The 27,635-nt window shown below is 38.1% G+C and overlaps 1 protein-coding gene across 1 annotated transcript; it reads right to left on the bottom strand.

Annotated features, from left to right (window-relative positions):
• LOC107670770 (retinal dehydrogenase 2-like) lies at nucleotides 1-26,733 on the bottom strand. Its single transcript, XM_016463530.1, has 13 exons — nucleotides 26,454-26,733; nucleotides 17,827-17,931; nucleotides 17,184-17,324; nucleotides 15,556-15,685; nucleotides 13,120-13,181; nucleotides 11,953-12,081; nucleotides 11,492-11,605; nucleotides 4,439-4,541; nucleotides 3,601-3,785; nucleotides 2,198-2,362; nucleotides 1,959-2,116; nucleotides 685-759; nucleotides 1-591 (listed from the first exon to the last, which is right to left on the bottom strand). The coding sequence occupies exons 1-13, from the start codon at nucleotides 26,568-26,570 to the stop codon at nucleotides 519-521; spliced, it is 1,557 nt and encodes a 518-aa protein (XP_016319016.1). The 5' UTR covers nucleotides 26,571-26,733; the 3' UTR covers nucleotides 1-518.
• Between the last annotated feature and the right edge of the window lie 902 nt (nucleotides 26,734-27,635).

The following is a 27,635-nucleotide window of genomic DNA, read 5'->3' as shown; positions in this document are numbered from 1 at the left end:
TCTGAGATAGAGAGCTTCAGTGGTCTTAGTAAAAACTAATATGCCTACTAGATTTCTACCCAGTGGAAAGGCAAGTTAATTATGAGGTTTGAGAATGGCACCCCTCAGACACAACAGAGCTCCTTTGGCCACTTGCCGTGGGAGATAATCAGAGAGAGTGGTCATAGTCTGTTAGTGTCTGCACGTCGCTGGTGCAGTGGTCAAAAGCATAGCCCTCTTTCACCGGGACTCCGAGTGCTTTAGTATGGTTAGTGGAGCCGGCGAAAGGAGGTCACAGCTGGAATGGGTGGAGGCAGTTAACTGTGGCGTGGATGTGGAGCTGCTAGTGGACGCCGGATGGAGATGAAGGGTAGTTCATGAGAACAGCCTACGAAGATGCAGGAGAAGAGGTGCTCCAATGCAGAAGTGACGGGTGGTTACTGTGTGGTGTTTTACCACTATAGACAACCAAAGGATAATGGCTAGTGGTTAACCTCAGAGGAAGACTTCCCACTGCTAGGAACGTACATAGTTGTGCTTTAAGATTTCTTCCCTGACATCTTCATTGTAATGGTTTTCACCTCTGTATACTCTTTCAGTCCGATCTCACCCCTGGAAAATGAAGAACAACTGTGTCAGTGGAAACATAAATCAAATGTATAGAAAACGCAATTGTGATGTTATATCATTTATAAATGCACTTACAGTTCACGACCATTGCCGGACATTTTGAATCCTCCAAAAGGACACTGGCAGCTCAGGGCATTATAACAGTTGATCCTGCACAACAAAAAATACATTTCACAATCTTAGCGAGTTCATGGTATTACATTAAGTTCTGTGACATATTAGTGCTATTTCAGGATTTCAGATCTTAGGGAAATCTTTCACCTTCACACATAATTGCAGATCATGTGGATTACTATTTAAATTATTGGATTTAAATAAATGTGACTACACTTGCAACCTGCTCAGGTTTTTTTTTTTTTTTTACAGTACAAAGATCTGATCATTCTTAAATTAAGAAGCAAATTTACCTAAGGTATTAAGTCTTGTTTTATAAAAAATTATCTAAGTTAATATCTGCCAATAGGTAAGAAAAATTAATTAAATTAAAAGAGAAAACATTCAATTTCGATAAATCTACTAGTAAAAAAAGACTATATATCTTATGGCATTTTGCTTCTGAAGTAAATATATTGTGATTTAAAAATGTTTGGATATTTTAATAAAAAACAAGACAAAAATACTTGTTTAGAAAATAAGATTTTTTTTGCAGTGCGCACGTTAAGGTGTGCATATAACAATGATATAAGGGCCCAAAACAAAACAAGTGGATGGCATTTGTGTTTTATTTTGTGTGAGGATTGCACAACAAAAAATACATTTCACAATCTTAGCGAGTTCATGGTATTACATTAAGTTCTGTGACATATTAGTGCTATTTCAGGATTTCAGATCTTAGGGAAATCTTTCACCTTCACACATAATTGCAGATCATGTGGATTACTATTTAAATTATTGGATTTAAATAAATGTGACTACACTTGCAACCTGCTCAGGTTTTTTTTTTTTTTTTACAGTACAAAGATCTGATCATTCTTAAATTAAGAAGCAAATTTACCTAAGGTATTAAGTCTTGTTTTATAAAAAATTATCTAAGTTAATATCTGCCAATAGGTAAGAAAAATTAATTAAATTAAAAGAGAAAACATTCAATTTCGATAAATCTACTAGTAAAAAAAGACTATATATCTTATGGCATTTTGCTTCTGAAGTAAATATATTGTGATTTAAAAATGTTTGGATATTTTAATAAAAAACAAGACAAAAATACTTGTTTAGAAAACAAGATTTTTTTTGCAGTGCGCACGTTAAGGTGTGCATATAACAATGATATAAGGGCCCAAAACAAAACAAGTGGATGGCATTTGTGTTTTATTTTGTGTGAGGATCTGTTGATGTGATATAACTCTTACCAGACAGTGCCGGCCTGCAGAGCTGCAGAGACATTCATGGCCTTGTTGAGGTCTGTGGTGAAGACCGCTGCTGCCAGACCATATTCTGTGTTGTTGGCTCTCTCAATCACTTCTTCAATCGTTTTAAACTTCATGATCTGCTGAACTGGCCCAAATATCTAAAACAAAGTAGTTTTTTTTTTTTTTTTACATTTAACATTCCAAGTTAGATACAGAATTCAGAGATCAATCAAGCTTACCTCCTCTTTGGCAATGCGCATGTGGTCCTGTACATCAGAGAAGACTGTGGGCTCCACAAAGAAGCCTTTAGAAGGAGGAGCTTTGCCGCCACACTCCAGTTTAGCTCCCTCAGTGATGCCGCTCTGAATCAGCTCCAGTACACGACTCTGCTGCTCCGCACTCACCTGACACAGTCAACACAGAGATGATCAGCTACTGAATCCTGTGTCTTTATTTTCTCTGACTATTGGAACGTGTTTGATTATTAATGTTTCATTGTACTGCATTTTTTAATTGTTTAATAATATATGTAATGACATGAATTTTGAAATAATTTTGTAAGATTAAAAATAGTATTTAGGTATATATTATTATACTATAGCATATTATTATACATTACCGTGCAAAAGTTCTTTAGTCTTAAGCATAAGTCTCTTATGTGCTAAGGCTGCATTTATTTGATTACAAAATGCAGTAAAAACAGTAATATGATATATTATTACAAAATATTGTTACATTTTAAAATAAATGTCTTCTATTTTAATATTATTAAACATTTTTATTTATTAATGTGATGGCAAAGCTGAATGTTAAGCATCCATTTGCTGCTCAAGAAACTTCTCTTATTATCAATGTTGAAAGCAGTTGCTTCTTAATATTTTTGTGAAAAAAGTTATGCATTTTTTTCCATGATTCTGTGATGAATAGAAAGTTCAACAGAACATTTATTTTAAATAGAAATCTTTTGTAACATTATGTATGCCTTTACTGTCTCTTTTGATAAATTTATTGCTTCCTTGCTGAATAAAAGTACATATAAAAGTACACTCAAGTTTTTTAATACATTTTTTTTTCTTTCTTTTTTTTCTTTTTTTTTTGCTGAACCCAAACTTCTGAACGGTAGAATTTATTAAAGTGCCCCTGTTATGGATATTTGAAAATTACCTTTCATGCAGTGTGTAACAGCGTGACAAATGTTGACTTCAACATGAAACATTAGCATATTGCCCGCCCACTTGTTGGTCTTTTTCGCACTGGTCTGAATGAAAATACAAATTCATTCTTTGCCACTAGGTGCTGCTTTTGGAGCTTAAAAATAGCTGTTTCCCCAGTAACGGCTGTACACAAAGTAGCACTGCACTCACTATCAGGCCTTACAGGCACGATGAAATGAAAATGAGACATAAATGTACAGATATGTTTATTAGTGTGCAGATATGTTATTTACAAAGTGTGCAGTTTAATAAACTGCACACTTTAATTGCACACTTTAATTATTATAAGACAATGAAAGTGTTTTTTGACCTTGCATGCATGTCAGCCTGTTGCTGGGGCCTCCCAAAACCAAAATATGAACCTTTCATTACCCATAATAGGGGCACTTTAATTATTTATGATATTTCAGCAATGAACAGGGTCTTACCTGAGGTCCCTGCTCAGTGGTTGGGTCAAAGGGATTTCCAACTGTCCTTCTCTGCGCTCTCTCAACACTCCTTCGCACAAACTCCTCATAAATGGGCTCCTCAACAAAGATACGGGAACCAGCGGTGCAGCATTGACCACTATTGAAGAAAACACCCTGATGGGCCTGTTCGACTGCCAGCTCAACTGAGAAAGAGAGAAAACACATTATTAAACATCTGCCAGCAATGCACTATTATTTAAATAAAACAAAGAACAGCCCAAACAACAGGTGATAAATGAGCAATGTATCCCCTACATGCCAATAAGACATTTATTAATAGACTTGGAGCCATACTTTTCCAGTTAAACAGCTGTAACATATCTCTCCCCAGTTTTTTCTGGTGTGTCTGCCATTTATGCATACATACACGTGAGTATGTGCATCTGTGTGGGATAATGGACACCTGGGAAAAGGGTGGCAGGCTGTGGCATTTGAAGGGTTAATGGGAGCCGGCAGATTTACGGCTGTGGTGTGATGCGTTTGGGCAGGGTCCATTCGGCTGATTTACGGGGGCCGTGCTCACGGCTGCTGAAAACATTTAAAAGCTCTGACTTATGCCTTGGTTTGGTGGGCTATTTAGAGACAATAGGGGCCAAGGGTTTAGGAAGTGAGATGAGCTCATTTGAACGTATATGGGCCTCTCAGAAACATAAGACACTCAATTTTTTTGCCCAGACGCAGCTCTAAAAGATCCCCAAAGGTCTTTGATGTGAGAGTCTGTGGAGTAGCACCTGTGCACAAACTGTTGCAGTGGGACAACAGGAGGCCAGCCATAAAACAGTGTCTGAATACTTACAATCAGCATCTGCAAAAATGATGTTGGGATTCTTTCCCCCGAGCTCTAGCGTGACTCTCTTCAGATTGCTCTTTCCTGCTGCTTCTTGGATCAGCTTGCCTACCTGTTGAGAGAGAAGAGCCGCTTTAATCACTGGGACGTCACAGAGGAGACTTACTAAATCTCAACATCAGTGGGATGCAGTCATTAATAAATCCTGCCGCATGAGAAGCCCCTCTTCAACAAGGCGACCAGCACCATTATCAGGCCCATGAGATTCGGCTCACATCTTAAATATCTATTAGCGCATACGGTGGCGGCCAAAGAGAATGGAATGTCCTACACGCAACAGTATCTGCTGGTTAATCGAGAACAGGAAGAACCGTCCGCAGGTTTGTGTAGGATGCTCAACACTGTTTGGAGCCACAAAATAACAGTGAAACAAGAGCTTTAAAATGCATTTATTGGCTTTGTTAGTGCATAAATGAAAGCGTATGTAGTGATTATTGGTCTGGTTTTAGTTTCTCTGAGCTTAAGGAGCACGTTTCTTTTTAACAGGAGTCTACTGTTTCATAATTCCATGTCGTTTGCTGCTCTTCCTTGAATCTGTTCTCTTCCAACTGGATTTCACACTTCTTTTCACCTAAAGATTCACATTAGCGGTGGACTGGCTCTCATCTTACATGCTGTTCAGGCCTGTGTAAGCACTGCAGACATCGCACAGCTGCTGTCCATGGCACTGCTTCACATCACAGAGAACATTATGCTCACGTCAAACTATTCTTTTCCAACTACACACGTGTGTGTGTGTGTGTGTGTGTGTGTGTGTGTGTGTGTGTGTGTGTGTGTGTGTGTGAGAAAACGTCTCACTCTTCACAGCCAATTCAGCGCTTTAGAGGCTGGTGAGCAGCACTCCTAACCATAAACAAACATTTGTACATTTTTCCTTTCCGCAAAACTTACTTACTGACAGAGAATATTTTCTCTATCTGTTTTCCATCAGATAGCGGAAAAAGAAAGGGAGAGGGGAGAAGATGAAGGGAAAACAATCCTCCTCAGTTCCCTCTGACACTCTCGCTCAGTTGAAAAAATGGAAGCTGGGCTCTTTGCACGAAAGTAAATGCCTACCTCTCACAGAAACTATGTGCATATGGGTGTTGCTCTCAGTTTTGGGAAGCTACTTTAGTTTTTCAAGCTACAAGATCTTCATAATTTAAAGTAGTTATGCTATAATAAAGCCACTTTTTTGAAAAAATGGTCAGCTACACTACAAGCTACTAACATTGAAGCTACTTAAAGTGGCAGTGCCTTTTTAAATATACACTACAGCGTAAAAGTTTGGGGTCGGTAAGATTTTTTAATGTTTTTGAATGAAAAGTATTATAAATATTATTGTACTGTTACCAAGACTGCATTTGTTTTATCAAAAATACTGTTAAAAATAGTAATATTATTACAATATAAAATAACTGTTTTCTATTTTAATATATTTTAAAATGCTATTTATTTTTTGGGGATGTCAAAGCTGAATTTTCAGCAGCCATTACTCCAGTCTTCAGTGTCATTGTGGAAATTGATGAATAGAAAGATCAAAGGAACAGCATTTATTTGAAATACAAATCTTTTATAACAGCCTTTAAATGCATTTGCTGTCACCTTTGATCAATTAATTACATCCTTGCTGAATAAAAGTATTAATTCATTAATTAATATTTTTTAAATCTTGCTGATTGCTGACTATTTTTGAACAGTAGTTTATAATATCCAACGATAGCCTATAATTCATACTTTTCTGTTTTTGAATGAATTAATAAAATCTTAACTTGAACTGATACATTTACACTAAATATGAATATAATATTCACTAATGTATATAAAAAAGTTTATAAAAAGTGGAAGTGAAAAAAAAAAAGAAACCAAAATTGCCATGTAGGGACACAAATCAGTTAATTTACAAGAACTGTCGAAACAAACCCATTCATTCTAGTGAACTAATTTTGTTCAGTGCTAATTTGTTGGAAAAAGTAGCCTACCTTAAAAACAGCTGTTGTCACTTTACCAAAAATTGTCAAGTTACTAGTGCCACAATTTTTAGTTATTTCTGGTTTGTCTGCAGTCATGACCATAATTTGTGTATAATAATAATAATACATGTAAAAAATGTTTGAAACCATTTAAAAATGTGTTTGAATGTGCTTTTTGATTTATGCTAGATGAAAAAGAAATCACACTGCACACTTGTCACAAAGGGGCTAGACTCCACAAATAGCAGCAATGGGCAGGTCATAATACACCAGAATGCCTCACTCCCTTGATCCCCCCCCCCGCCCCTGGCCTAGTCCTCCCTTATACACACGGCTGAAGTGACTCAGAGTCTGTGTATGTACACACACACACGCACAGCAGGAGAGATCTGGGCTGCCTAATCAAGTCCAGATTAGAGCTCAGCAACACCCACAGCAGCGGTGCTGACGGGAGGAGAAGAGCAAAACCCTGTGTGGCCGCTGCCAGTGAAGAGGAAGGGCGAGAGGGTGGGGTGTATAGTGATGAGTTTCCTGTGAAAGTCAGTCAGTGGAAGTGTGGGTGAAGACGGGTGGGTTGGGACCGTTTTCAGAGTGACGATCACTTGAGGATTTGTGTGGCCTGTTGATGTTTCTTTCTCAGTCACTGCATTCTTGTTTTATCAATGACATTTTGATTTAAAGGAAAGAAGAAGTCATCGCAGTCATCAAAATAGCAGAGAACTGGGGAATTACTTAACTGTCATTTCCCACAAAAGAAACATCTGTTGCATTTCAACAAGTGCTTTTCAAGGGCACAAGCTTAGTTTGTTTTCTGTTTGTGTGAGAAGTCTTATGTCCACACACACAATTCTCTGTTTCTTTAACAATTAAGATGAACACAAAGTACATTTACACTACCGTTCAAACGTTTGAGGTCAGTAAGAGGTTGGAATAATTTTTGAAAGAATTCTCTTATGCTCACCCAGGTTGCATTTATTTTATGCAGTAAAACAGTAACATTGTGAAACATTTCAGTTTCAAATAAGTGTTTTATGTGTTAATATATTTTAAAATTACAATTTGTGAAAAAATTTGAATTCTCAGCAGCCATAACTTTAAGTGTCACATGATCCTTCAGAAATCATTCTGAAGCTACTAACATTGAAGCTACTTAAAGTGGCAGTGCCTTTTTAAATATACACTACAGCGTAAAAGTTTGGGGTCGGTAAGATTTTTTAATGTTTTTGAATGAAAAGTATTATAAATATTATTGTACTGTTACCAAGACTGCATTTGTTTTATCAAAAATACTGTTAAAAATAGTAATATTATTACAATATAAAATAACTGTTTTCTATTTTAATATATTTTAAAATGCTATTTATTTTTTGGGGATGTCAAAGCTGAATTTTCAGCAGCCATTACTCCAGTCTTCAGTGTCATTGTGGAAATTGATGAATAGAAAGATCAAAGGAACAGCATTTATTTGAAATACAAATCTTTTATAACAGCCTTTAAATGCATTTGCTGTCACCTTTGATCAATTAATTACATCCTTGCTGAATAAAAGTATTAATTCATTAATTAATATTTTTTAAATCTTGCTGATTGCTGACTATTTTTGAACAGTAGTTTATAATATCCAACGATAGCCTATAATTCATACTTTTCTGTTTTTGAATGAATTAATAAAATCTTAACTTGAACTGATACATTTACACTAAATATGAATATAATATTCACTAATGTATATAAAAAAGTTTATAAAAAGTGGAAGTGAAAAAAAAAAAGAAACCAAAATTGCCATGTAGGGACACAAATCAGTTAATTTACAAGAACTGTCGAAACAAACCCATTCATTCTAGTGAACTAATTTTGTTCAGTGCTAATTTGTTGGAAAAAGTAGCCTACCTTAAAAACAGCTGTTGTCACTTTACCAAAAATTGTCAAGTTACTAGTGCCACAATTTTTAGTTATTTCTGGTTTGTCTGCAGTCATGACCATAATTTGTGTATAATAATAATAATACATGTAAAAAATGTTTGAAACCATTTAAAAATGTGTTTGAATGTGCTTTTTGATTTATGCTAGATGAAAAAGAAATCACACTGCACACTTGTCACAAAGGGGCTAGACTCCACAAATAGCAGCAATGGGCAGGTCATAATACACCAGAATGCCTCACTCCCTTGATCCCCCCACCCGCCCCTGGCCTAGTCCTCCCTTATACACACGGCTGAAGTGACTCAGAGTCTGTGTATGTACACACACACACGCACAGCAGGAGAGATCTGGGCTGCCTAATCAAGTCCAGATTAGAGCTCAGCAACACCCACAGCAGCGGTGCTGACAGGAGGAGAAGAGCAAAACCCTGTGTGACCACTGCCAGTGAAGAGGAAGGGCAAGAGGGTGGGGTGTATAGTGATGAGTTTCCTGTGAAAGTCAGTCAGTGGAAGTGTGGGTGAAGACGGGTGGGTTGGGACCGTTTTCAGAGTGACGATCACTTGAGGATTTGTGTGGCCTGTTGATGTTTCTTTCTCAGTCACTGCATTCTTGTTTTATCAATGACATTTTGATTTAAAGGAAAGAAGAAGTCATCGCAGTCATCAAAATAGCAGAGAACTGGGGAATTACTTAACTGTCATTTCCCACAAAAGAAACATCTGTTGCATTTCAACAAGTGCTTTTCAAGGGCACAAGCTTAGTTTGTTTTCTGTTTGTGTGAGAAGTCTTATGTCCACACACACAATTCTCTGTTTCTTTAACAATTAAGATGAACACAAAGTACATTTACACTACCGTTCAAACGTTTGAGGTCAGTAAGAGGTTGGAATAATTTTTGAAAGAATTCTCTTATGCTCACCCAGGTTGCATTTATTTTATGCAGTAAAACAGTAACATTGTGAAACATTTCAGTTTCAAATAAGTGTTTTATGTGTTAATATATTTTAAAATTACAATTTGTGAAAAAATTTGAATTCTCAGCAGCCATAACTTTAAGTGTCACATGATCCTTCAGAAATCATTCTGATATGCTGATTTAGTCCTCAAAAACATTTCTTATTATTATCAATGTTGAAAACAGCTGTGCTGCGTAATATGTTTGTGGAAACGATGAATAGAATGTTTAATATTTATTTATTTTAAGCATTTATTTGAAACAGAATTTTTTTGGCAACATTAACATAGGCCAATATAAAAATATCTTTGCTGTCACTGTTGATTAATTTAACTCATTCTTGCTAAATAAAAGTATGAATTAGTTTAAAATAATTTATTGACCCCAAACTTTTGAAAGGTAGTGCACTATGAAAGTTCAGTAAATAACTGAAATCATAACGGTTTAGTTTTTGCAAAGCCAGACTTACAGACCCAGATAACGTGATAATGTGCTTTTTTTAAAAGAAGACAGGTAATTCCTGTGTTTAATCCTTTATATATTTACGTATTCTTGGACAGACAGATGAACACTGTAGCTCCACTATGTAAAAATCCGCTGTAACTCGATTATAACTGGGCATGTAAACAAACTCACTTTTCCGGTCAAGCTAATGGCATCATAAGCTTTAGCTCTGTCTATTGTAAACATCAAAAAATTCATTTCAATTAATAACAAAACACATGCTACAAGTGTAAGAACAGATCAAAACATACACTGAAAAATTTCAATTTATGAGAGGCTGTAATTGAATTAGGGGCTTAAGGGTTCTTACCAGCGAGGCAAGTGTAGCTAGAGATAATCACTGTTTAAAATACGCTGTCACAGCAGAGTTATGGTGCTGTCAGTGAGGCCTGTTTTCAAGCGGTAAATTCTCTGTGCCTAACATGGTGCCTATTTTCAGTCCCTGGCTTTCTATTAAATTTATACAGTTGGCTTCAAAGAGTCATTTTTCCTCTGGGGCCACAGTGTAACTGTCTAATGTCTGATGCATAGAGCTCAATAGAAAGGGTAGTCATTATACAGTATGCACAGGACACTTATAAAGCATAAATGAACTCAGGTGGCCAACCAGACTGGTGCGACATTAACAGTACATATGAAGTGGGGGCATGGTGTCCAATCCTTGTTTCTGTGCTGTGCTTATGACAGACCACCTGTGGATTAACATCTCACTGCCACTTCCACCTAAAACCTGTTTATTAGAAATGATTTTGGAAAGCCAGGTGGTCCGGTGTAAGAGCATGTGTAGTATGAGGCAGCAGACAGAACCCCTATAAACACAACTTCCTCAGGCTTCTCATTAGTAATGGGGTATAAATGCACTAAACCCTTCACTGTCAGAAAAAAAACTTGCAAAAATTGTACCTATAGGGGTACAGTAGCTTGTCACAAGGGGCAGTTCTCTTAAAGGTACAAGTTTGTACCTTATCTACCCCTAAAAGGTGCATATTAGTACCTTAAAGTAGTAATACGTACCCAAAAGGACCCAATATATATATATCAAGTGGAATTGAAGAATGAACTGGTGGGATGTAATTTAACAATATCAGGCCAAAAAGAAGTTTGTTTAAGGAGTTTAAAACATCTTGCCAAATCTCTGTCTTGTAAACACCTTTACATAAAAGGTGCTCCATTTTAACGTTAAAATCTTCTGTACATTTCTTCTGTTCAGTCTGTTGAGGTCAGACAAGAGTAAACATATCCATATCGCTATGATCACATGCTTTCTTAACTGCTATTTTCTCACTGCTGTCACTTTTGTTGTGTTCTGCTTTTTATAATTGGGCCTTTAAGGTACTTCTGTGAACCTTTTAGGAGTAAATAAGGTACAAAGTTGTCCTTTTAAGGGTACTTTCCCATTGATAAGCTGCTGTACCCTTAAAGGTAAAATATTTGCACATCCCAGTGGTTCCAAATGACTCCTACAAGTTTCCACATGGACTAAAATGCCTAAAATGTTTAATGTGACACCCTGCAGTCTTGCGCACTTCACTGATGCCTGAATGAAGACCACAAGACTGCGAGTCCACATCAAAAGTGCCATTCGGGACAGGGCCTATGTCACACCCGGCGGAAAGGAGGATGAGGGAAGAGGGTGTGATTCTTCCATTTGTCCGATAGGAAAATTACCTCAGTCGATCCTGTGAACGCTACTTTGTCTATGCCCATGTGCGAAGCGATCGCGGCTCCCGCGGTTGGCCCATAGCCTGGCAAAATATTGACGACTCCCGGTGGAAACCCAGCCTGTGAAAACAGTATGAGAGGAAAAAGCTTTAGACAAGAGCTGAGCCAAGAACACCACAGGCCGTGGAGGGGGAATCCAGACCCACCCCGACCTCCCTACAGGCCCTGTGGAAGAGAGGATGGACAGAACTTCAAAAGGAAGAGAAGAAAATAGGCCTCTTAATCAAAGAGAAAGGGAAAGGCAGAACAACAAAGGTCTGGGTGCAGTTGGGAACGAATGATGAAATAGCACTCATTTGCATGAATATGTGTTGATGTTGCTTTTGTATCACTTTGATCATTTTATGGCTGTATTATGAATGTGATGCGGTCATTCAAAACAATGTTGCAAAATCACGTTGCTGTACCTCTTTGATCAGAGCACCGATGTAGAGGCAGGTGAGAGGGGTCTGCTCAGCAGGTTTCAGGACAACAGTGTTCCCGCAGCTCAGCGCTGGCCCCAATTTCCATGCTGTCATCACCAGGGGGAAGTTCCACTGCACAGACATAGGTCAGGAACTTACTGTGGGAGCTTGTTCAGACAACCTCATATCTCTGTTTCTTGAGAGCATAACTCCTTCACTAATTATTTCAAACTCTTGCACATTCATTTGGAAACCGAATGTTTCTAAAACAGAGTCACACAGTCTTCTGTATCACTTCAGCCCAGTAATTTATGCCTGTCAGTCTCCTACAATCCTCAAAGACCTGCTAGATGGACCAGATTTCAGTGGAATATTTGGTGTGCACTGTTGGAAACAAGTCATTTCTCATGTCATGAGGTCTAGAGTGGTAAGCACTTCATTGTCACAATCAATTTATTATTTTTTTGCTTCCTCGTTTCTATTTCTGTCCTTCAAGTATACCTCCCACTCACCAATGCGTTTCTCTTTCATTATTTCTCAGTTCCTTTTTCTGCCTCACTGGCACTGGCCATGACCTCCTCCTGCCAGTCTGTTTGTAGCCAACCGTACAGTGACTAATAAGAACCTCAAACACTTCCAGTAACCTGAGCAATATATTTTAAAGCTAGAGCGTAATGGAATTAGCTGCAGATATTTTTTGCAGTTTTGTGACGTACATCTGAATGAAACGAATTACAGTGGGAACTTGGTTCAATCTATCACTTGTTGATTGGATGGATGCAGATCTGAATGTAAGCTTGTAGTTGTTTACAAAAATGGGAAGGGTTTAAGCAGAATTGACGGAAAATTCCATCAAATGTCACCAAAAAGAAGTCTGTCGTTTCAACGGAAGATTGAGTTATGACATTTTGATTAAAAAAATCACAAGGTCAAAATGTATATATGCATGGATGAATCATTCACAATAAGATCAATAGCATGAATTTATTAAATAGCCTTTTAATTTTAGGCCAACTTTAAACAAAAGAGGGCTTCCCCAAAAACTAAACTACCATACCTCAACAAGTGTGTCATCCCTCACTAAGGGGTTCAAATACCTCCCTATTAAGAACTGGGAATTTTTAAGCAAAATATATTAAGGAAAATCTAAAATAGGGTCAAAACACTCACAGGAACGATCTGTCCACAAACTCCGATGGGCTCATGTCTGGTAAGGGTGAAGTATTCTCCATCTGTGTGACAGAAAAAACAAAAGGAACCAGAGTATTAGTCAACACGGGGTAAATGGTGTCAAATACACTTTATACTTGTGCTTAGAAAATAAATCAAGACTGATGCAATTCAATAAAAGGTGCAAATAAATGACATTATACAGAAAAGTTCGCATTAGCTCACTTTTCAAGCAAAAGAGTTTATGATAATATCACTGTCTACAAAAGACCCTGTTTTTGTGTTACGGCAACATGGAAAAGAGTGTGATCACTCCATCCCCTCGTTGTGGAAACATGCAGTTGGCGTAAAGCATCTGGACGAGAGGCATGCCAGTGATTCATCTCACTTGGTGGCCAGATAAGAGAAGGCCAAAAACACACATTCTGTTTGTTTGTGCTGTAATTCTATTATGGATGAGATTGGAAATGAAATAAAGCAAATCACTGTGAGTTCCCACTATGCAAGTTTAGTTTAGCAACACAACAAAGGCCCAGTGCTGAGCTCCATCGCTGACAGGGGGATTTACAGTTCTTTTCCCCTCCATTCTTCATTTTTATTTCTCCCGCTGTGAAAATCGTATCATAACAGCATGCAGCGGCATGTGTGCTTGTTTGTGCAAGATGAGAGAGTGAATATGAGAGAGATATTATCAAATACAAGAGTGACTGCTTTATATGAAGGACAGTATAGGACAGCATAAGCGCATAAGTGTGAGCCAATCAGAGAGAAATGGTGACAGACAGTGTTGGAATGCACAATAATTACAGGGATGCCCGACGGCGGACACCTCTCTCAATTCCCTCTAACCCATGTGGCCCATGTGACAGGGGGGCCCTGAAGGGCGGCTCCACAATCTCCCCCGCGCACACATACTTGCACACTAATGGCTGCACCGTGACATCAGAGCTGCACGTCTACTGCTGTCCCGTAGTCTCCAGGCTCCCTGCCGCGTTCCTTTCCAACAACTAAATTAGCCAGAACAGACCCCCAGACCCCCGTAGTGCCCCCCGGCCCTGTAGCTGTCACTGTGCTCCACTGATGGCAGCACTCCACAGGAGGGCAGCCATTAGCACTCAGATTTATAACTGTTACGGGACCTCGTCTGTTTACCCTCAGTGCACCTTCATAACCCCACAACATCTCCTGCAGGCCTCAGAGAAAACATAGCTCTACCCCGGCTTAGAGCTGTGGTCTCTCTGCTCAAGGTCAAACTTCCTTAAATGTCTGGGATGGGCCTGTACCTAAAGGTCTGGTCTGCATTCACATAATGACAGTTTCCAGTCCAGTGCGCATGTATCTTCCATGCTCTCCAAAACGTCTGCTTCTGCATTGCTGTGTCACCAGCTTTCGTAAACATACAGTTTATATCAGTGACATTATGTGGTTTTGGATATATAACGCACCATCCCCTATGTGTGAAATGTAATAACGAATATACACTTTTTAATGATTCTGACAGAAGTTTTTTATGCTCACCAAGACTGCATTTATTTGATCAAAAATACAGTAAAAACAGGGAATTGAAATGACCATTTAAAATAAGTTTTCTATGTCAAAATGTAATTTATTCCTTTCATAGCAAAGCTGAATTTTCAGCAACCATTACTCTGCCTCCAGTGTCACATGATCCTTCAGAAAACAATCTAATATGCTGATTTGGTGCTTAAGAATCATTTCTTATCATTACCAATGTTGAAAACAGTTGATAACAGTGATAGATTTATTTTCATTATTCTTTGATAAATATAAAGTTTAAAAAACAACATCAAGAAGGAATCTTATGTAACATTATAAATGTCTTTACTATAATTTTTTATCAATTTAATATTCCTTTCAGAATAAAAGTATTCATTTCTTTCAAAAAATAAAAATTACTGACCCCAAAACTTTTTAATTATAGTGTACATATACAGATATATGCATATACATATATTACATGTAGAAAAAAGTATGTGTAAGGATTTATACAAAGGGTTTTATTTGATTAATTTTATAGCAAATAAAAAAACATTTGTTTTTTAATAAAAAGATGTTTTAATACAAAAATTTATTTAAAAAATATATTTAATAATTAAATAAACATTTCAGAAATCTAAAATGAAACGTAAAATAATTACATTATTTATGTTTTCTATCCCCACGAAAAGTGCCCACTGCTTTCCTTATTTCTGTTTATGAGTGCCTGTTTACTGTGAGGTGAAACTTTGCATCCAGGCTAACTTTTGTGGTTACTAAAATGCTAAAAAAAATGTCTATAATCTACTTTTAAGACTCCAAACTTTTGTTTTGATATCGTTAGAGTGGTCAGACCCCCCACCTCTTCAAACACCCCCATAATTTAAATGCTGTCTAATTCTATGGTGAGAGTTTATGACAGGATGAGCGTCATCTTACCAGTCGGAATCGTGGAACCGTGGATCTTATCTGCCCATCCAGCAAAATATCGAAAAGTTTTAATGGTTCCCTGAAGGTCCACAAAGAACGAGGAGAGGAAAGGTTTCCCAGTGTCCAGAGACTCCAGGGTCTGGGAGGAGAGAAGGAAGATGAGAGTGTGGGCGTGTGATGAAAAATCACTCATAGAGATTAAACCTGACACCCCCCATGCTGCATTCAGACTAAGCATATCTAAAGCACACACTTCCATCTGCTCCCCCAGGAAACATGATATTCATATAGCCATCACCAGAGACCTGACTTTGTTATCTCTGTGTCAGCCAGCCATGATTTCTTATCGACGTGGGATTAGATTGATATAAAGAGTGATTGTAACCACATGGACATCGCATTTTTCTTTCAAAGCAATTTGCTCTGACACTTGTTCAGAGCTGGATGGAGAAAATCTGTTGTTTCAGGCCATTTAAAACCAAGTCTAAACTGTAACATGAAAGAGATTTACTCAAAATGGCTACGGCGGAGAGCTGCATGCACAAAGACAAACAGCACTTTTGTTTCTGAATCTGTCTCTTTAGACACATCTCCGCGAGTGGGAAGTAAAAACAGATGTCCAGGGCGGAGGAACGCCGGAGATAAAAGCACATCACGGAACAGAACAATACCTCTCTTTAACATTTCCCTCTTAACCTAAGTGATCATTAGCGCCCAAAGGTCATGTGTTTCAACTCGGCGTTGTCATCATCATGAGTTTCAGACAATTGTAGGACAAATCAAAATTGTTAGAAAAACAACAACTCCTACGGCTCCTGCCATGAAGCTTCAATAAGCCTGAGGCAGACAGACAGGCCCACTCATTAGACACTTGCTTATTGTTGTGAGCGTCTTTGTCTGCTCAGATGGCTCTGTCCTGTTAAATCTGATTCTCACTCACCGAAAACTGGCACTGACTAGAATGAGACTTGGTTTAAGTGTGGTCAGATGACCACTGGTTTGTGAGTGAAGCTGATAGTTATGAGGGAGTCAAGACCGATGTCAACAAGAGAGCGTGGGTCAGGCATTTTGCTTCTAATTGAGCAGAACATATGGAAACAATTATCAGACATATATTAAAGAAATCAAAAAACATCATGCAGGATTTTTAAAACCTGCAACAAAAAAATGAGTTGCTGGAATTGTTTATGTTTTTGGAATACAGTGCAAAAAATGTCTCGACCTGATGGATAGCATTGGAATAGGTGCCCTGAGTAATAAAACATATATTTGTGATAGTACTATAGACTGTAAAAAGCAAAAAAGATGCCCTGCATGTGTTAACGTGGGCCAAAAGTAAAGGTTGCATTATATCCAACACGACATTAAAGTTTACATTTAATAAATCAAATTCACTTACAGTATATTCCCTGTTGAAAAAAACAGCATATGCTGGTTAGGCATGTTTTGAAGCATGGCTGCTGGTTTGAGCTGGTTTAAGCTGGTCTTTAACTGGTTTGTGCTGGTTTATGCTTCAAAACATACCTAACCAGCATATGCTGTTTTTTTCAATAGGGTTCTCTACATTTCATTCAGAAAAGTTCCCCCAACAAACAATTAAGTAGAAGTTTAGTTTTTGTGTTGGATGAAGTACTCACAGCAAGGTAGGCACTGTCTCTTTCCACCAGGTTAGCTAGCTTAAACAACAGCCTCCCACGTTCAGATGCATCCATCTTCCTCCATACTGAACCTAGAGAGAAGGCCAAACGCGCAGCCTGCACGGCTTTGTCCACATCAGCCTAACAGAAAGGCAAGGGGAACGGACAGAGAGAGAGAGATAGAAACAAAAGGAGGAGAGAGACAGGAGAGCACTTAATGATATAACCTTATCCTGTAAACAGGTGTTTGTCCACCTCTGGGACAAATAAAATCCATTCATTCCGGATGAGTCTCAATGACTTCCCCAGTTGCACGTTCAGGGGGTCCCTGTTTCCTGTATCCATTCTGGTTTTCCACACTTTCTGCCTGATTTACAGAGAGGAACTACAGCCTCTAGCTTGCTTAACCACATTAGACTGAACTACAGCCCCCTCCCTCCCTCCCTCTCTTTCAATTCTGGATGCTTATTCATGCTGAGTGAAGGCTGAAAGTGAGAAGCACAATAGCGGTGCTGGACGACTAAATGTAGTCCAGCAGAGCAATTGTGCCAAACCTGTTCTGGCAATGGTTTGACCAATTACCAAATACACACTTTGCTGACAAACACACTAGCATGCTAAAAAAGCACACACACACACACACCTTATCTGCTTCCTGGACGTCACAGATCTTCTCCCCTGTAGCCGGGTTGTATGTGCTGAAGACCTTACCGCTCACAGAATCATGCCATTCGTTATTAATAAAAATCTACAGGGAGAGAAGAGAAAGATACAGTTTAGTTTTCACAACAGTGAGGCCCTTTTTAAAAAAAATAGAATTACTTAAAATCAATGGTAGACTGTAACAATGTCTTTTTTAGTTTTGGTGCACACACCAAAAGTTTCTTGGAATAAACATTTGATGAAAAAAAGGAATTAAAATTTTATTTTAATTTCATTTAACTAAATTTACTAAGTTAACTAAAACTGAAAAAGGCACAAACACAACAAAATGACTAAAACTTAATTGGATCACAAATTCAAATCAATAAGCTCTACTCCTGTCTTCTTTTACTCAAGTACATGATTTAGATACAACATCCACCACTACCTTAAACTGCTGTAACAAAACAAGACAACTGTTTGCATGAGAATTAAGCATTTTAATGCAGAATATGTCAAACACCATCCATAAAATGTGCATCTTTAGGCCCTTGAGGAATTACTGTGAGTTAGTTAGTAACTTCATGATGATGCACAGAATTAAAAGAGAGAGTCTTTCTCCTCCTGTGTGTTTCATGGTTGTGGTGTGAGAGGAATCTCTGGGAACCGTGTGCTATTGCAGGGCTGCCCAATATCACTCTCTTGGGAGTGATCCAGCAACCAGACAGACAGAGGTGGGGGAAAGGGGAAAGGAGAGATAAATCCCTATCAGACACACAAGACACACAAATGCGCCCACAGATAGAAGTGCATAGATACACACACAAATGCAGAAATACACACAGACACACGTTTCACAACATCACTGCTCGTTTACGAGATCATAAAACACAGGCTGCACGCTGGTGATGCGTTAAAAGAAGCAGCCCATAAAACAACCACCTCAGATTCCAAAAGATGGATTTTTCAAGCTCGATAAAGAAGAAAAGAAAAATACATCTTTCTCTGTGCACACAACATACACATAAGGCAAGTGTGGTTTCAATATTCAGTTGAAGACTTACGCAAACAGATGGCACTTAAACCGATTTCAACAAACCGGTGACAGATAAGGTGTTAAAGCATCTGCTGGCTGTGAGCTCTACATTTACTCTTACATAAAACACATTTACTCTTCCTGTCATCTGCATAGAAGAAGACGTCTGGTTCAAAGTGAACCGTGGCCCTGGGCCTCCTCAAGCTCTCCAACATGTTTACTAATGTAAACTTACAGACTTAAGTACAATTTAATTGGCTGTAAACCAAGAGGCGTGTTTACTTTAGAACAGGTATAAAATGCCAGTTGACTTGGAGGCGGTTCAGGCTGCCTCAGTCAATCCCACTCTGTGTCTCCCCTAAAACTGGCATGAATACAGTAAATCACTCCTGGTCAGGCTAGGTATCAGTCTGTACCATGCTGATTCCTCTCCGATACATGTACATCAGACTCCATTCTCTCTCTCTCGCTCGCTCCTCACAGGCCTCTTGCATTAAGGGGGCCACCTTTAATCTGACTCTCATTTGGAGCACTTCATAAAAGTGTCAGTGGCCTCGTCGAGCCGAGGGCCTGTTACAAAAACAGAAAGCCCCGTAGAAGAGCGAATTAGTTTTCAAATTTATAGAGGCCACTGTAGTGGAATGCCTTAAATCAGGGGCAGACTGTGACAGGCCAGTGGGCCGGGGAAGAATGCAGACGGTGGGTAGCTTTATGCTCTTCATAAACCCACACTTACGGCACCCCGGAACAGAGGAGAGGGGAATGCTGGGTGAGCAGCGGATTGGGCCACCATCTAAATCACGACTAGAAAAAGGCGACCATTAGAGGCCATTTGGCCCAGTCTTCCCTGAGCTCTGGGGGCTCTCGGACTATTGTCTCTTCCCATTGAGAAAGTTGATAAAGAGTGACAGGCCGGTGCAGTAAATCAACTCTCAAGCTTTCTTTATACTTTGGCTTTGATTAAAGAAAAGGGATAAGAACGCAAGTGCAAAAGTGCAAAAATTCATATTGATCACCGCTTCTTTGCCGTAACCCTGCTGGAGGCTTCAACAGGGCTGTAAAGAACCTGAGTAATCGTACTTCATTACTATACTTAAGCATTATTTGGAATTTGTATCGAAACTGAATACTTCTAACACAATTACTTGGCAAAAGATACTTTTTACTTGTTAGAAATTTCATTTAAACACCTGAGGTAAAAAAATACATTTCTCACAGGTCACAGTGACTTAAATCTCCCACATTTTTGTCCATTTTAGCTTTTAGCAAAGCAAAATAAGCTAAAATTATGCAAGCTTTTACATGCCAACACCTCCATTTCAGTGTAGGCACAGTTATGGTCCATATCTGTCCTTGTGTAGACATCATAAAATCATTTCAAGCATTGCTAAATAGGGACAAACCTGACTCAAGTGTAAGCATGGTCGACAAACAGTCAACTATTCAGTTGTCAAACACCTATAATATTTGTAGAATTTAAAGTTGAACTATTACTAGTGACAGGTTTCAGGATTCTGGATAGTATTAGGACATTTTTATTATAGAGGTGAACTTTAATTAACAAAGTTTTGAGCATGCAATATGCTCAGTTTAATACTTTCTTTCATACCATACTTTTTTTTTGCTTGATTTTGGCAAACAAAAGCAAAGAAACATTTAAGTAAAATGACATTAATTTTAAAATTACATGTAATTTTACTTAACTATTTCTTTGCTTTTGAAACTGTAAAAGTGAGTCTTCACTCAAATACTTTTTTACTTACCCTCACTTAAATTCTCATGATTTTTAACAACTCTCTTCAGTGTGGCTAAGCTAAAAACATAGTGGAGTTTTTTGAGGCAGAGTGCTGGAAGTACTTTTAAACTTGAGTTGAGTATGAAAACTAACCGCCAAGCTGTGACAACTAGATTTTGTTTACAACAGTAGGTGGCCAGAAAATGTATTATCTTGTAAACAAAACAGCCACTTGATGCAGTACACAAACAGAAAGAGAAGCGCTGCCAGTTCATCCTACGCTAACAGTTACGAAATCGGACAGAGTGCAGATAGGTTGAGATTTTACGCGCAGGCCACAGCACAAGACAGCTGCAAACATTTAGAATCACTCCATGTTTTTTTATTTAAGCTGTCAGTCTCATGGTGCTGACTGCGCTCGTCTGCAAAGCTAATTAGATGGTGAGATGTGCAGTGCCTATCACAAACAGATTGTGGAAGAGGGACCCACGGCGAACGATGACAGCATCACTAGGCTTATGCTCCTTATTGCTGAGATTTTTATCACCAGCATTACTTCACACAGGAAAGAGGGTTATCGGCCACAAAAGCAGGAGGTCGACTTTGTTCCTCAGGGAGCGCTAGAGCTAGAGAAGAGTCTTTTTGGGGGGTGACTCGAATGACTCTAGCAGTTGTAGAATGCTGATCCGTTTCTCATCTGCCCCGGCGAGCTCTCTGGAGGCTTCGCACAACTGCAGGAGGAAGCGGAGCAGGAACGCAGACGGAGAATGCCAAAGCTCACGCTACAGCCAGCGAAACATCTGTTTGGCCGCCAGCACCTTCTAATGGCTCAGACACATGAGGGATATTTAATGGCAAACATTTCTTGGCCATTGTAAAACGATTCTTTTTTATATGTGCGCTTTATCTGCGCTTTCATGGAACAGGCCGGGATTCCAGAGCCAGACGGATCCTAACAGGGCACCTGCAGCCCGGGTCTCGGTCTGCACAGGAAGTTTCATATCCTTTCTTGAGCAGCTCACTTTCACTCTGCAACTGCACACACTTCAAGATGTTGATAATTACTGATGTTACAGGAGAAGAGGGAGCTTAAGACATGGAAGTGAGACTGCATGTCATGTTCTCACTCTCTCTTTTCTGTAACATAATTCATTGCAAATACCACGAGTGAAATGTCGAATTGTGCAACATATGTTAGTCTACAGAGCAGGTTGACAGGGACAAAGTGACAAAACTTTTTATTAACAATTTATTAACATTAGTTAAGTAACAATACACAATATTTTAGTATTTATTAAACTTGGTTAATGTTAATTTCTACATTTACAGAGTGTAAATTGCCAATAGTTAATGTATTTTGAACAAATATGATCAATAGCATATTTAGTATCAATTTAATATATTTATGTAGTATATGAATTACAATTATGAATTACCATATTATAGATTATTATAGATGAATAATCACATATTATCTAGATTAATAAATGCTGTTAAAAAAAAACTTTGTTAGGTTGTGATACATAAGTAACATTACCTGTTCAAGTGATAGCTCACCCAAAAATGTTGTCATAATTTTTTCAACCTCAAGTCTGGGTTTCTTTAATTTTTCACAGAAGAAGCAAAGTCATGCAGGTTTGGAACAACATGAGGAAAAGTAATGAGTATTTGCATTTTTGGGTGTACTATCCCGTTAACAAATTAAACCATTGAAGATTGTTTTTAAACAACAAAAAATATAAATTATAATATACTTGGTTAATATAATATAATATAATACTTGGTTAGCATATCTGTGCTAAATTTAAATAAAGTAGCTAGAACAAACATGCTATTGTTAATAATACAAAGACAAATCAAGCATTTTGTTCCTGAGGGAGAAAAACAGTGCAAAGGCCAAAGATAATCAGTGAGGAAGATGTGAAGAAAAGATCAAGAGTAAGAAAGGGGAAAAATTATAAGTCAAGAGGATGAGAGAGAGAGAGAGTCCTCACTGTGCCGCTTACAATAAATCAAGCTTCTCAGTGTATGCTCTACTTTGGCCGCTGTTTGATGTGAAGAAATGGTGGGTTTTGAAGTGAAAAACTCCAGAGGGTATGGGACAGACTCTCGTAAGTCAGGGCCACTGACCCTAACAGTGAGACACGGCCATATATTACACCCTGCTGGACAGCTTCTAGAGCAGAAAACCCCCCTGACTCCCATCTGTACTATCTCATGCACTGAAGGATTGATGGGGCCTACCTCATTCACTCAAGCTGTCTCCCAGATTAGCTTACAAAAGTCCTCACTTCAGCGCACACTACTGTCCTGGCTGGACGCTTAAGTCCTTAAAATATAAAGACATGTCCAACAAATGGCTATCAAGTGTCTTTTTCTCCATGAAGCTCGCAGTATACAGAAACGAACACGTGCACAGACGAATATGAAAATTCTATCATTTACTCGCTCTTATTTTTGGAAAAATCAAGATATTTTGGACCACACTAACTTTCATTGCATGGACAAAAAATATCTTAATTTTTATCGTGAAAACATTCTTCAAAGTATCTTCTTTTGTGTTCCACAGAAAAAAAGGTTTGGAATGGCATAAAGGTGAGTAAATTGTGACAGATTTGTCATTTTTGAGTGAATTATACCTTGAACAATTAAACCACATTCATTAGAAAACCCAGAATTCTATGCAGAGATTATCTATACATGTTTATTGAATATCATTGATCAATTCCACTGACTGCAAACCACATCTAATCCAAATGTGCAATTATCAGTTGCACGGCACAGGGGAAAGCGAGAGAGTAATATCCTGTCTCCTGTTTCCTATCTTCTTCCAGGTTTTAATCTCAAGGGTCTGCTTCACTTATGTGTTATAACTGAATGGAGTGAGCAAATCATCACCCTGCCTGCTGGAATCCAACACCTCTCTTTCAAAAAGACTCCTGGGCCCTAATCAATTACACTGATACATACACCTATCAACATAACCTTTCCTTTCTTTTTCTCTCTTCCATTCGAAGAAAAAAAAAAAAAGAAAAAACATCCATAACCAGCCATCACCGGAGACAAATTTATGGCTTCCTTAGTGCCATTATCAGCCCAGTGGGCCAGCAGACAGAGAAAGAGAGAAAGAGAACTCCTTCAGCAGACTAGCTCTCCCGTGACCAGTCAAACACGCTCTTTATACACTGTGTGGAGTCAAGAGGAGATTCTGTAAGACTGTAAAGCGTATTGAGCTCAGGTGTCTGCACCAAACAACAGGACTTTGAGAAATATCGGTGTGATAAGTTGAAGCTCGGTCGTAAATGTTCAATGGCACAGCAGATAATTTCCCTATCAGTGTGTTTAATCTCAAATCTGTAACAAATGCAGGTGTAGTGACTCACATAATAGGCACAAATGTAATTGGTGGGGTAAAAAGTTTACTGGGGAGCACAAAGTCCACGTTGTAGCAATTTTACTGTCATTTTACCATACAAGAAACAATCCTAACTATTCAGGTTATTTGGCTTTAGCATGTGAACAAATTAAACAAAAACTACATTTAAAAAACTGCAGCACTCATTATATCAAGTGCTAATCTTATACTGTAAATAAGTCTTTCAATTAGTGCTGTCAAATGATTAATCACGATAATTTACATAATATATGTATGTGTACTGTGTATATTTATTATGTATATATAAATACACACACATACAGTATATATTTTGAAAATATTTACATGTATATATATTTATATTCTTATATTTTATACTATATATAAATACATTTAATATATAAACATAACATATTTTTCTTAAATATATAAATGCATGTGTTTGTATTTATATATACATAATAAATATACACAGTATACACACATATCATGTAAACAAAAACGTTTATTTTGGATTAAAAAATAAATAAATATAACCATGACTATGTCTAATAACCATACGCTCACATACAACAAACCATTCATTGCTGTAAAATACGTTTTGTAATGATTATTGTATTACCTAACTGAATTACTTGCCACCACCTCTCCCTTTCATTGCTTGATATTAATTATTTTACTTTAAATGCCAGAGCTGGATGTGATTCTGTATGTACATAAGTGGTTAACACTGATAGAGGAATGAGATGTTAAATATGCCCAATAATGATATTTCCATAAGTCAGCATCTCTGGCATAAAGCACTGCTCATTAACAGCACAGAAAACACAACTTAAGAAGTCTCCAAGGAGTTTCGCTAAAATGGCTTAACCTCAGACTTACACAAATAATAAAAAACTTGGCTCTGCACTGACTACATTTGAAAGAATAGTATTGATTGGGCATATCTGGACTGTTACATCAGAGCCTGTGCTGCGCTGCACCAGGCACACAAAATCAAAAGTGAGAGGGGGGTGGGGATAGAGAGAAAGAGGGAGATGGACAAGGGTGTGAAGGGAGTTCACATCACTAATGCCCAAACTGCAACCCCACACACACCCATACAGCCAGCACACAAATTCCTAAGTATGAATCCTTCTCACACTCCCATGTGCTTCTGAGAGCAGGTTTGCAATGAGAGCAGGAGATGCAGGGTGTGTATGTCACAGGTGTCTCCAGCTCTTGCTCTGGTTGAACTTCACTCTCTTTACCACAGTGATAATGGCCTGCGCTGCACTTTGACTTACCCTCTCACCTCACAGCAATAAAATTATTACCGTCAAAACTGGCATAATATAACATGACCTTACCAACAAAACAAGAGAGATTATATTTTATAATAATTTTATGGAATGATTCAACATTTCTTTGTCATTTTCAGAGAGATTAATATAAGATGACTACATAATAGCTAGTGCTGAAACCTCATTACATCTGAATAAGCCCAAAAGTATTAAAGTGTCTAAAAATGAATGTGAAAGCCCAGACTTTGACATGTTGGCATACTTCGCCTTCTTAGCTATACTTGTTATCAACCCTGCAATTTTAGTGGTGTACAAAGTTTCTGTTTTAAATGGGGTGTAGCCCTGAACACTTGCATTTAGTGTCCATAAATTTCGTACACATGATCCGGCTTGTAAATATTGTAATTGAGCTTAAGTAAAAGTTGATCACAATAATGAACAAGATCAAGATCACAATAATTAACATATGGCGTGTTTGTGATTTTTTTTTGTTTGTTTGTTTTTTTTTTTAGTCCAGAACATAAAGACATTATGAATAATTTAGATACTAGGCTGTGAACTATAGACTGTACCACAGAATTAAAAGGAGAGATAGAGGCGGATCTCTAACGCGCACCGAAAATCATGTAAAGTACAGTCGTAAATAATAACAACCTGTTCAAGGCAAAACTTCTTAACCGGTTTAATAAGATTATTAAAGCTCTATGGACTCTCATTTCTCACTATATCAAGATGGAGAAAACTTTCATGATCGATGCCCTTCTGTATTAGATAACAGGCAGCAGGTCTGGACTTTCACATTCTTTATATGGACACAAATAAAGTCAGTTTATTTGATTAGAATAAAACGGAGAATCGATATACTTATTGCAAATAGCACATCATTATACTGCGTACCTAAAGAATAATCCGTATAGCCAAAACTTGCTATTTGTTAGCAAATGCATGTGCAGACAAGCCTCCTGATCTACCGTACTTAAGAGCCGTAACATCTTAAGATTACTACTGCTACATTCGGTTTAAATGCGTGAGTATGAGCCTGCTACCAATGCCATGGTTGCATCACGATGCGTTTCTTGATCAGTGATTTGTTTGCGCGCAGTCACAACAAATCAAACGTGTCACCTAATCGAAGTTTGCATTTCCCGTTTAGGCAGCTTTATGATTCTTGAACGAAGTGTAAAAAAGTCTCACAAACCTTAGTGTACTTGATTTCAGGGTTGGGTACCGGTGAGGGCACCAGATGAAGAGATGCCATGAGCGCAGCCGGGTCGTTTTTCACCTCTCCTGGCAGTTCAACTTTACTGGAGGTCATTGCGTCTCTTGAAGATGCCGGTTGGGTTTTTTTCTGCCGATTTGCTTTTACTACTTTGGAATCCTTCCTGTGTTTATAACCAGGTGTCAGCCCTGGTCCATTTTTATTGGGCAGAGAATTGGGCCGTCCTCCTAATATAATTAAAATGGAGCATTTACATAAACTAGGCTACTCTCTCTCCCTTTCTGACCATACTGAGTGAGAGAGATACCACCCACTCTCAAGACAACGGTATGTAGGAGTATCAGGAGTTATCAGGAAGAAATTCAACTGACAGGCAGTAGTAAACTGCACTGTAAAAATGTTTTGTCAGGTAACCTGAAAATGTGTTTCATGTGAATCTAAATGATCAGTTTCAAGTCAAAATAGTATAGGCTATACTATTTTATTATTTAACTCAGTAACACAACTGAATGTTAACACATACCCGTTTTAAGGTAAAGATCTAGTTTAAAAAATAATTTGATAACATATTTATTTAATTAATTAATTAAAAATAATAAATGTTCCATGCTCTAGCCTGAAACGCCCGTCTGGTGGTCTAAAATTGTACAGCAGACCATTAAATCTATTTTTCTTTTCAAACTAGGCTATAAATATCGTGTACTTTGCATACAGTCTGTTTGCTATCTGAAATGATCAATAAAAGTAGGCTACTATATTAAAAAATAATGGTTAGCTAGGCTTTCTCTCCATTGGGGTGCCCAAACTGTCACGTAAACGTTAAAGTTTTCTTTGGCAAAGCCGTTTGCCCCTTTGACTCTCACAGATTCTCCTGTAACATATCTATCCCGTCTATTCGTCTATCTACATCAAGCGATCACAGGTTATTTCCTCGTCGTGCCTCCTGCAGCGCCGGGACTCAGTTAGCATTTACCTCAGAATATCCAATAAACATTAAAGACCATCTAAAAGGGCTTTTAACACTCTCAAAAAGGTTGTGTTTTAAAGGATTAGCCAACACAGACATTCACACTTCCACTGTGTGACTGGTGGATAAGGAAGCTCTTCCAAAACCGGATCGCGGCAAAAACATCTACGATTATGTCGCAGATAAATAAAAAA

This window comes from Sinocyclocheilus anshuiensis, unplaced genomic scaffold, assembly GCF_001515605.1.
Source record: "Sinocyclocheilus anshuiensis isolate Anshui unplaced genomic scaffold, SAMN03320099.WGS_v1.1 scaffold816, whole genome shotgun sequence".
NCBI classification, from domain to species: domain Eukaryota; kingdom Metazoa; phylum Chordata; class Actinopteri; order Cypriniformes; family Cyprinidae; genus Sinocyclocheilus; species Sinocyclocheilus anshuiensis.
Note: the sequence above shows the minus strand (reverse complement) of the source record. Positions and strands in the feature narration are given on the sequence as shown.